Source organism: Salvelinus namaycush, chromosome 11, assembly GCF_016432855.1.
Source record: "Salvelinus namaycush isolate Seneca chromosome 11, SaNama_1.0, whole genome shotgun sequence".
In the NCBI taxonomy this organism is placed as follows: domain Eukaryota; kingdom Metazoa; phylum Chordata; class Actinopteri; order Salmoniformes; family Salmonidae; genus Salvelinus; species Salvelinus namaycush.
The window spans coordinates 2,285,580-2,296,760 of record NC_052317.1 but is presented as its reverse complement, the minus strand read 5'-3'; the positions used below and the strand labels follow the sequence as shown (position 1 = coordinate 2,296,760).

Genomic DNA, 11,181 nt, shown 5'->3' with positions numbered 1-11,181 from the left:
ACGGTGTGTGGGAGGAGGACATGGAGATGCACTCACAGTTTCTGGACAGAAAGGTGACATATTAGTCTTTCCTTATACCCTACCATTACCCCCTACTCTCACCTAGCCCCTTCCACTTAACCGCTAACCCCTAAGTTTCCAACATGACCTGATGTGTGTTACAGGAAGAGTTGAAGGCGGAGCATGCCTCGTACCTGCAGCAGCACCTGGAGCTCCTTGCCATGACGGCCAACTTCTTGCAGTTCCTTTCACCACGAAAACGAGCAATGTCTTCTTGTTTGCCCTCGAAGGACTTCTCCTCCTTCGCCCCCCACTGACCTCCAGGTGGCACATTCAACACCTCTCCTTGTCAACACACTGGCTGCGTCTCAATAGTCTGTTAGCTTCCTCTCACAGGCACTTTAGTGAGGACAATACTCTTGTCATTATTATGTACAGAGGCCCTCGATCATCAAATATGAACGCTTTAATGGAGGTTTTGTATTTCAATTGTGTGATAGTTTTTACCGTTATTGTATGACTGAGCTTCACTGAAAACAATTCCAATCAACTCTGTCGATATGGCAATCACAAGAGTTAGTTATGTCTTGTATATTTCCATGGTTGATTTCTGTTAAGAACTTTATACTCAAGTGTGGTATTTTAGTAACTGGTACTTTGCTTTCGCTCTGATGTGATCACCCCATACATTTGTAAGAATAAAGTTACTAATGCGATTGTTTGTTTAACTTCACTGCCCTTATTTCCTAGGGAAATTATCATGTCTACTCCTAACACATATTAATTCATTACAAAACGGACAGCTGGCGACTATGTACAATGATTCATAAATGTACAGAACCCGCTGCATTTACTAACAAGTCAATGTTTTTATTGTAACATAACAAAAATATATTAACAACTTCACGCCAAGACAAAATATAATCAGTTCCAACAATTGACACCCTTGAAAAAGATTAGCAAAAAAAGGGGAAAAGCTTCAAGTTGCTCTGTGTACATATGAAATGGTACACCCACACAGACAGTGTGGTGAAGATGCAACAGCGCCTCTTCAACCTATAGAGGCTGAAGAAATTTGGCTTGGCATCTAAGACCCTCACAAACTTCTACAGATGCACCACTGAGAGCATCCTGTCGGGATATGTATCGCTGCATGGTACAGCAACTGCACCATCTGCAACCGCAGGGCTCGCCAGAGGGTGGTGCTGTCTGCCCAATGCATCACTGCCTGCACACTGCCTGCCCTCCAGGACCTGCTGTTACAGGAAAGCCAAGAAGTTAATCTAGGACCTCAGCCACCCGAGCCACGGCCTGTTAATCCCGCTACTATCCAGAAGGGGAGATCAGTACAGGTGCATCAAAGCTGGGACCGAGAGACAGCTTCTATCAAGGCCATCAGACTGTTAAATAGTCACCACTAGCCGGCCTCTGCCCAGAACAGTACCCTGCCTTGAACTTTAGTCACTGTAACTAGCTGGCTACCACCCAGTTCCTCAACCCTGCACCTTAGAGGTTGCTGCCCCTAAGTACATAGTCATGGAACACTGGTCCCTTTAGTATTGTTTACATACTGTTTGACCCACATATGTATATACTGTATTCTAGTCATGTCCTATCCTATTTAACTCTTGCTGTACATATACCATTCTATCCTACGTATTCTACAGATATACTACATATTGTATCCATAAACTGTCCATAATGTCTATACATCCCATCACATACAGTGCCTTCGGAAAGTATTCAGACCCCTTGACTTTTTCCACATTTGTTATGTTACAGCCTTATTCTAAAATTGATTAAATAAAACAAATTATTCAGCAATCTACACACAAAACCCCATAATGACAAAGCGAAAACAATTTTCTACATTTTGCAAATGTAATAAAAAAAATAATTAAATACCATATTTACATACAAGTATTCAGCCCCTTTGATATTAGACCTGAAATTGAGCTCAGGTGCATCCTGTTTCCATTGATCATCCTTGAGATGTTTCTACAACTTGATTGGAGTCCACCTGTGGTAAATTCAATTGATTGGACATGATTTGAAAAGGCACACAACTGTCTATATAAGGTCCCATAGTTGACAGTGAATGTCAGAGCAAAATCCAAGCCATGAGGTTGAAGGAATTGTCCGTAGAGCGCCAAGACAGGATTATGTTGAGGCATGATCTGGGGAAGGGTACCAAAACCTTTCTGCAACATTGAAGGTCCACAAGAACACAGTGGCCTCCATCATTCTTAATTAAATGGAAGAAGTTTGGAATCACCAAGACTCTTCCTAGAGCAATCGAGGGAGACTGAGCAAACGGGGGAGAAGGGAATTGGTCAGGGAGATGACCAACTACCCGATGGTCACTGACAGAGCTCTAGAGTTCCTCCTGTCTCAGTAGTTTGTGTCGGGGGGGGGGGGGGGGGGGGCTATGGTCAGTCTATAATATCTGGAGTATTTTTCCTGTCTCATCCGGTGTCCTGTGTGAATTTAAGTATGCTCTCTCTAATTCTTTCTCTCTTTCTCTCTCTCGGAGGACCTGAGCCCTAGGACCATGCCTCAGGACAACCTGGCATGATGACTCCTTGTTGTCCCCAGTCCACCTGGCTGTGCTGCTGCTCCAGTTTCAACTGTTCTGCCTGCGGCTATGGAACCCTGACCTGTTCACTGTGATTACTATTATTTGACCATGCTGGTCATTTATGAACATTTGAACATCTTGGCTATGTGCTGTTATAATCTCCACCCTGCACAGCCAGAAGAGGACTGGCCACCCGTCATAGCCTGGTTCCTTCTAGGTTTCTTCCTAGGTTTTGGCCTTTCTAGGGAGTTTTTCCTATCCACCTGCACCTGCATTGCTTGCTGTTTGGGGTTTTAATATATATGTGTAGTGTCACTGTCAACACTGCCAGCTTCAATCTCACCCAGTGGTGCAGGGGTATTGGTGGTCATACTCTGGCATACTCAGTATTCCCACCTATTTTTCCTCTACAGATGTACTCACCTATACTCACTAATTATTATTGAGAATGATTGAACGATCCATCCTAATTCCTTTCATCTCTGCCATTATTAGGTGGAGGGAATAACCACCTATAGCTAGCTACCTACAGCATATAGACAATTGTTGATACTTAATTAATACTCACCTCATGACAGAGAGAGGGTGATGCTCAAAACTTGGTATGTCAAGCCTTGTTAGCTGGGGCTGGATTGTCTTGAATGAGCCGTGTACAGTCTACAGACACACACAATTGTATGGTATGATAGCTCGCTAGCTTCAGCCTTTAGCTCGATGCTTTAAATATAAAGACACCAAGTATTGAAGGAAGGCAGCTGGCTAGCTAACGAACTAACATTGCTTGTTGGTGGCCCTTATTTATAACTAACCTGGTCGAAAGCTAGCTAGCTGGAGTGATGGTCAGGTAACGTCAGATAGTCACACAGCTTTTACTTTGAAAACAGCTAGCAGAAGTATCCTGTTGCAGCTCCTCCTCTACACCTATACCGTCTCTGTTCATTAATTAAATATTGTGGACGACATGAAAATGTATTCATGCAGTCGAAAATATTAACCGTCTTATGCAGATTTTTTTTTTTTTTACAATAGCTCTAATGTTGAATCCCAAAAATATAGCTCTTATTATCAGACCGCTAATATTGTAAACATGTGAGTAGCAACATGAAGTTGGATTTTTGTATCAAAAAGCAGATAAATTCAAAATAGTTAACTGAGATTTTGTTCTCATATATGGAGCTTATATGTGAATGTGGAGGTCACAAAGCTCCAGGAATAAAATTTCCTAAATCTGCACTATGCAAGAATAAGAGATTTTGCTAAACAATACATTCATGAGCACACTCTCACTCATTAAGATAAACAAATCAGTCAAACAAATAGGTCGTTTTGTAGGAAATTTTATTCATTCATGTTATAGAAAACTACCCAGAGCTAACAGACCATTGGAAATGGCTTTTGATTTATAGAAGGTGCTCTGTTGGTGTTAACTTCGAGAACTTTGTTAATGTATGTGTATGTGGATTGTGTGTCTTCAAATTCTATGTGTGTGTAACCTGTGTCTGTGTACCTGACTCTCACTAAGGCGATGGGGTGGTGGATGGCCCCTCTATCTACCCCCAACTATAGATCCCCTCGTCACCACCTGGAGCGCCTGCTGGAGGAAAGTCTCGGAACAAGGGCAAGTCACAGGAGTCGGGGTAGAGCAGGAAGCCAGAGAAGGTGCTTCTGCTCTCGTTGTCAGCATACATGCCGTTGGAGATGTTGTCCTTCACCTGCAGCCACACCCGGTCGCCCATGACCAGGTGGAGCACCACCTGGTGGCTAGCGGTGCCCAGTTGGGCTGGCTCTGTGGTCTTCACGATAGAGTTGAAATTATGGAACAGACCCACCTTCAGCACCTTGCTGAACACCATCAGGTGGTAGCTGAAGACATAGGTGCCATTCACTGGTGCCCTGTAGATGCCCATGATGGGGTCGAAATGAAACTGCCGGTTGTTGATGACTTGGGTAAACGGCACGGGCTTGTCCGGTAGCGGGTAAATTGTGCCGAGCGCGGCGGTGAATGAGGACTGGATGGCTGGAGAGCATGGCCCGGGAATGCCCATCATACCGAGGTCACCCTGGTCTCCCTTTTTACCGTTGAAACCCACGGCACCCTGAGGGCCCAACTCACCTTGCACTCCCTTGGGCCCAGGGATCCCTTGTTGACCGTCTGCCCCGTCTGCTCCATCTGTGCAGTTGCACTCGCCCTTCGCCCCTAGTTCACCTTTCTCACCATTCGTCCCGGGGACCCCAGGGGAACCCATGTACCCTGTTTCGCCCTTGGCCCCCGTAGTCCCTGGAGGGCCTGCTACTCCAGGGAGACCCCTGGCTCCAGCCACTCCGGGTATCCCTGGTTGTCCTGCACGGCCCTGAACACTTTCACAGGACGCAGGACAGGTCCCTACCTCTCCCCGGGGCCCCATCTCTCCTTGTGCACCCTCCAGACCCTGGTCCCCTTTGTCCCCTGAAACACACAAAAATGCACACCGCGCACAACACACATACACACACACGCATACATACACATAGATGAGATCTAAAGTTCCAAAGTTGGATGACGGAGAGATGAGTTTAAGTTCTGCATCTGTTGTTTGACTGACCTTTGAAGCCGCGGGCCCCCTTGGTGCCGGTGAAACCCACTAGCCCACGTTCGCCCTTCTCATTTTCATCACCCTTCTGACCTGTAACAAATAGGTAGAAAGTAAGAGAAAGAGAGAACAAAGTTGCAAATCATTTTCTGCAAGCTTGTTTTACGGTCATTGCTCAGACACAGCTTTTTTGCTTTTTTTTGAGTCTTAACAGAATTGACAAGTATCACTTACCCTTCAGCCCTTGGTGGCCCACGAACCCAGGGTGACCTCTGAACCCTGTGAGTCCTCTTCTCCCAGGACTTCCTGGAATACCTTTGTGGGTTAAGAACAATGACGTAAACAATATGTAGCTAGCTAATGTACTGTATTTAATATCTTATATCTATGCTTGAGAGTGGCAGGGAGAGAGAGAACAGAGAATGAGGCAAAGACTGTGGATGCAGCTAGTTATATCATTTGTTTAGTAAGTTTAGATGGTGTGTTAGACCTAAAATACTGTCAGAGCAAAAGAAAAGGTCCACACTTCTAATTAGGGTGAAAAAAACGACATGTTTTTGATCCATTTCAGATAAACCATTTTAAGAGAGTGTACATCTCTTTTTCTACTTCTAATGGAACTACCTGGTAAAATAAAGGTGAAATAAAAATGTATACTATTCCATGCCTTTCTACATACCTGTGAGGCCCCTGTCTCCTCTGTCCCCTTTGGGTCCCACGCTGGCCTTGCAGCGGGAGCAGACACAGAACCAGGGCACCTGGTCCATGGTTGGTGGCACTGGCACCTCCAGTAGTGTCTGGCAGTACGACATGTCCGGCTCCGACCCGTCCTCAACTACCAGCAGTTCCCCAGTTCGCCGGTTCCCAGTCATGTTCATGTAAGGGCTTGGTGGCATGGGGAAGCCATGATTGGGGTAGTCGGAGGGGGGCATTGGACCGCTGTGGGCATTCATGTTCTGGTTGTTGGTGGGCATAGGGTAGCCAGATCGCATTGGGTCCATGTGGAGGTCCGTAGGGGGGATGGGGCTGTCTTGGGAGCCTGTGAACGGGTGAGGGGGCATCTCGTTGTATTCCCCTTTGGGTGAAGTATGCATCGCAGAGGAGATGGTGGTGCATAGGATCAGTCCCAGCAGACTGGTAGTCTTCTAGACAGAGAGAGAGAGAGACAGAAAAAGAGACAGACATACACACACAGATCCAGAGAGACAAAAAGAGAGAGACAGATAGAGTGAGAGATTTGTCCAGCTGTTTTCATGATTTTTGTATAATATAATCATTCAAGAGAACTACTTAATCAATTTAATTTCTTCAAACAATGACCCAAAACTTATTTTTGCTACAAAATGGGAAGAAAAATACCGTGGTATCCCATCGGGCACAAACTGGTTAAATCAACATTGTTTCAACGTCATTTGTGACATGGCACCTACGTGGAAAATACATTGGATTTGAAAAAGGTCCTTAACGTAAACTGTTTTTTTGAGGGTGAAACTTCAACCACAGGATTATGTCATCGTGGTAACCAATTTTCAACATAGACAAACCTTGTACAAAATATGTTGCACTTGTACCTTTGAAACGACGTCAGATCTTCAACGTTATATCCACCATCAGAAAAAAACAATAGGCTGGGCAGCACCTCCTACTGGAAAGCTGTTCTATCTAGAGCTATCCATTTGGTCTCTCGTCCAGGATTTTAACCAATCCCAGCTTTGATATTTATCACTGACTACTACAAATGTTCTATCTATCTCAGCCAAAAATCTAACTCAGTACTATTCTTTCATTTAGATTTTTGGTTGAGATGGAGACATGTATCCAACATACAAATTATTCGTTTGTAGACTAACTTGAATTAACACCAGACTAAGTCAGTGGCACAAAATATACATCTCCTTCAAATGTTGATATTAGGTTGCGTTGACAACCAAACACAATTCAATATCACTTTTGCAATACAGTAAATAGTGTAAAGGTAAGACTTTCTTACAAACTAATGTGCCAAAATTTATTCAACCTTAAAAATGAGTAACACACCCATGGCCACATTTTAAGATTACAATAAATGTCTTCTTATGTAATCATAGAAAGCGTGCATGTTCAAGATAGCATGCAAAGGTCACAGGTCTGTGGAGAGCTTCACAATTGCTGTAGTAATCTATGCAGAATCTTGAACAGCATTGATGTAATCTCAACTGCAATCCAGGTCATTTGGTTGTGCTATTAAATGAAGCATGGTGATAACACATTAAGTTGTTGTAAATCTATCTGACATTGTATTCCCATTTTAACTTTGTTGTGTTTTTAAATGATTGAAACCGCAATGACAACACATTTCGATGACAAATCAGACATGGTTTTTCCATAGAAATTTGGTTGTGCTTGGTAAAACACTAGAATTCAACAAACTTCTGGCTGTCTTTTGTGTGAATAAAGCTTGAAATCTCATTGATCAACGTCTCAACCAAATATTACCCACATTTCCATGCTGAAATGATGTGGTGTGCCCAGTGGGATGTTTTCAGTTAACCTATACCATACTTCATTTTGTTTATCGCAAAGTTATAATAGTGATTAGTGACTAATGTACTTGTTTCCTGAGAATTATCCACCAATCCCTTACCAATCACTGCACACTCATGTCTAACCAGTTTATTAAAGTTCACCATGAAGACTATCATCTACTACAGATAATGCAATAAAAGAAATGTGCTTCTTACTATAGGACCATGCAATCCCTACCAACCAATAACACATCAATCACCAAAACACTTATCAACACATCAATTGTACCACTCATCCATAAAACTGATCACTCATTCACGACTCACCAATCCCATTGGTCAATACTCATACAAGAACAGCCCAAACTATCAACGGTCCTAACCAACAGCCTTGACTCACTGGTAATAGTCTTTTGAAGTTTTCCATTATTCAAAAGACTGTTATCAGTGAGTGCTCCGTGCGGATTTTCAACCACCACAGATATCCTTTTCACACTACCTTGCCGTTTCAAACCAAACTGTGCTGACTCTTTAATTTTTACATGGTCCTTTTCAGCAAAGTTCCAGCAGCTATGGTGGATGTATACAACTAGGCCAACTCAGTACAGCTTGGTTTGGCTCAGCTCAGTTCTGCTCAGTAGTGTGAAAAGCCCCAAAGAACCCACTCACAATTTAAAGAGTTGCACTCACCATTCCTTTAGAGTCTTGTATCATCATGTGCAGGATGAGAGATGTTGGTGGAATGATGAGCGGGACAGAAGCATTGATCAATATATAGGCCTTGCCCCAAAAAAACACTTCTTTCAATCCACCTCGCACCCTCTAGACCTGCAGACAAAGGATAGGAGGGAGGAATGGAGGGTGGGAGGGAGGAGGAAGAGATACTTCATTGTGCTGTGGACAGAGTAACTAGGGCTTCTACCTGTAAGACGACCTCATTAGCGATCAACAGCATGGGCCACAGAATTATAATAAAAATAATAGACGGGTAAAAAAGTGAGAGAGAGGCGTCACCCGTGTTGCTACAGTATATTCCACCCTATTCCATGTCCCATGACTCCCTCCACCTTGCTATGTCTTCCCTTTTCCTCTCACCTCTCACTTCTCTCCCTTAATGTCACTTTTCAGTCTTCCTCTCTCTCTTCTCTCGCTCCTTTCTATCACCTCTACTTTCTTCCCCTTTTTCACTATCTCTCCATCTCCCTTTCCCTCTCATTCTCTGCCTCTCTCTCTCCCCTCTACGAGGTTTCAGAGAAGGTGTTGATGGAGAGATAAGGAGCTCAGACAGAAAGCAGATCTATTTCAGACAGCTGGGTCTGTTGTAACCAGCACTCCAGAGACACAAGGGGCTCCACTGGCCTACTTCAGCTCGTGTCTGTTTCTGGACTGGACTGCTGTAGGCCCCTAACAGGAAATGTCAGGACCCCCCAATATAGACCTGGGCCCATATTCATAAAGCATCTCAGAGTAGAATAACTCATCTAGGATCTGTTTCGCCTTTTAGATCAAAATGAATCAGATTGGATGGACTGGGGGTGACCCTATCCGAGATCAGCACTCATACTTTGAGATGCTTTATGCCTACAGGCTCTGATAAATCACATTGGAGCGAGTGCAGTGTGTGGAGTCTCTTGTATAATATTTATTTTATATCCAGGACTTGCTCAAAGACATTGGTATGTCTGTAATATTTTCCAATATCCCCCAATATAATAAAATATTGTATTGACACACTGCATTTTATTGAGGAAATATATGTTGAAGTCTTGTTTAAAGTAATGGAAGGGTGACATGGTCTTGTCTTTGGGGTTTTCAGAGAAAAGGAAACTTTTGTAGAAATATGACCCAAAGGCAAATTAATTAAGGGCAATAGTTCAGATAATTTGTGTGACAATTATTTATAAAATGTCTATATGGATTAATAATGTTATGTTCATCAATAATGTTAATTCCATCATATAAGCATAATAAAAGATGCACTATGCAGAAATGTCTCCACTCTTTTCCTGGTTTGTCACGCCCTGACCTTAGAGATCCTTGTTATTCTCTATGTTTGGTTAGGTCAGGGTGTGATTTGGGTGGGCATTCTATGTTCTCTATTTCTTTGTGTTTGGCCGAGTGTGGCTCCCAATCAGAGACAGCTGTCTTTCATTGTCTCTGATTGGGGATCATACTTAGGCAGCCCTTTTTCCCTCCTTCAGTGCGGGATCTTGTCTTTGTTTGAGTGCAGGGAGTTTGCACGACGAAGCTTTTTGGTCGTTGTATTGTTTTTCTTGGTGGAACATTTAAATAAAAGAATGTACGCCTACCACGCTGCACCTTGGTCTCCTTCCGACGACAAACGTTACATGGTTGCTAAAATCCTGATGGTTTACCTCATTTCAGTTTATGTGACAAAACAAGCAAGTACTGTATAGTGTAGAGAATCATTGTACCATCTAAACTGCAGTGAAATATATTTTCAATCACTAAAAATATTGTATTTTCAGCTGTTCGAAGCTTGTGTACAAAACCGAAAGTAAAAGATGCAAAAACGAACACGCATAGAACAGATCTACCGCTTGAACAGATCTACCGACTTGCTTTCAATGAGAATGACAGACCTATAACCCACATTTCTATGTGAATTTTGTTGGGTCGCCCAAAAGTTACATAATTGGTAGCTTTAATATATTAAGTCAAAGTAAATCACGTATTTCACGAGTTGAGGATTTATGTCTTTACGATCAAATCTGCACATACACATTTTTTGGGTACAAATGAAGCCCCACCAATGATGACTGTGCTTCTCACGTGTTTCAGGGAAAGAGGATTAGGGTGGACCGGTAAACTGGTCTGGGACACAAAACAGGCCCCTAGCGACCAAAACAAACCCCTGGCCCTGTTACGCGTGGGGGACCGTCTAGCGGGACGGCCAGTTCTGTACCCATTGTGTCCTGGGGAATAACCACAACCTTTGCTCCAAACACCTTTGTTCCTCCCGCAGAACTCTATTATCCAGGCCGGTTCTGTAATAAATCAACAGCGTGGATACAACAGAAACCTGAGCCATAGACACAAGGCTCAAGCACAATGAGGATAATGGAGGATGAATGGCTAACCCTAATAACTGTCCTCATTTCCACGCTCTCAGACACAAAAACAGGCCAACCGAAGGTGGTGTGTTGTCAACGTGCCTCTGTTTTCTAGTACCCTCTGCTCTTTCTCATCTTTGTGCCCCTTTCAACAGTATATCGAAGGTGTAGTATGTCTGTGTGTGTGTGTGTGTGTGTGTGTGTGTGTGTGTGTGTGTGTGTGTGTGTGTGTGTGTGTGTGTGTGTGTGTGTGTGTGTGTGTGTGTGTGTGTGTGTGTGTGTGTGCTCGTATGCGTGTGTGAGCATGCGCGTGTGCGCACACATTTATTCATGCTTTTCTCTGTGCTCTATTGTTCGTCCATATGTAGTCCTATGTGTTTAAGTTTAGAGTATTTTGAGCTTTAAATTGAGGCTTCCTACGCTATCGTGTTGAGAAGGACAGTAGTATCTTAAGA

At 43.4% G+C, this 11,181-nt stretch overlaps 1 protein-coding gene across 1 annotated transcript; it reads right to left on the bottom strand.

Annotated features, from left to right (window-relative positions):
* Positions 1 to 3,915: 3,915 nt before the first annotated feature.
* LOC120056215 (inner ear-specific collagen) lies at positions 3,916 to 8,474 on the bottom strand. Its single transcript, XM_039004463.1, has 5 exons — positions 8,343 to 8,474; positions 5,828 to 6,293; positions 5,383 to 5,463; positions 5,161 to 5,241; positions 3,916 to 5,024 (listed from the first exon to the last, which is right to left on the bottom strand). The coding sequence occupies exons 1-5, from the start codon at positions 8,367 to 8,369 to the stop codon at positions 4,129 to 4,131; spliced, it is 1,551 nt and encodes a 516-aa protein (XP_038860391.1). The 5' UTR covers positions 8,370 to 8,474; the 3' UTR covers positions 3,916 to 4,128.
* Positions 8,475 to 11,181: the final 2,707 nt, after the last annotated feature.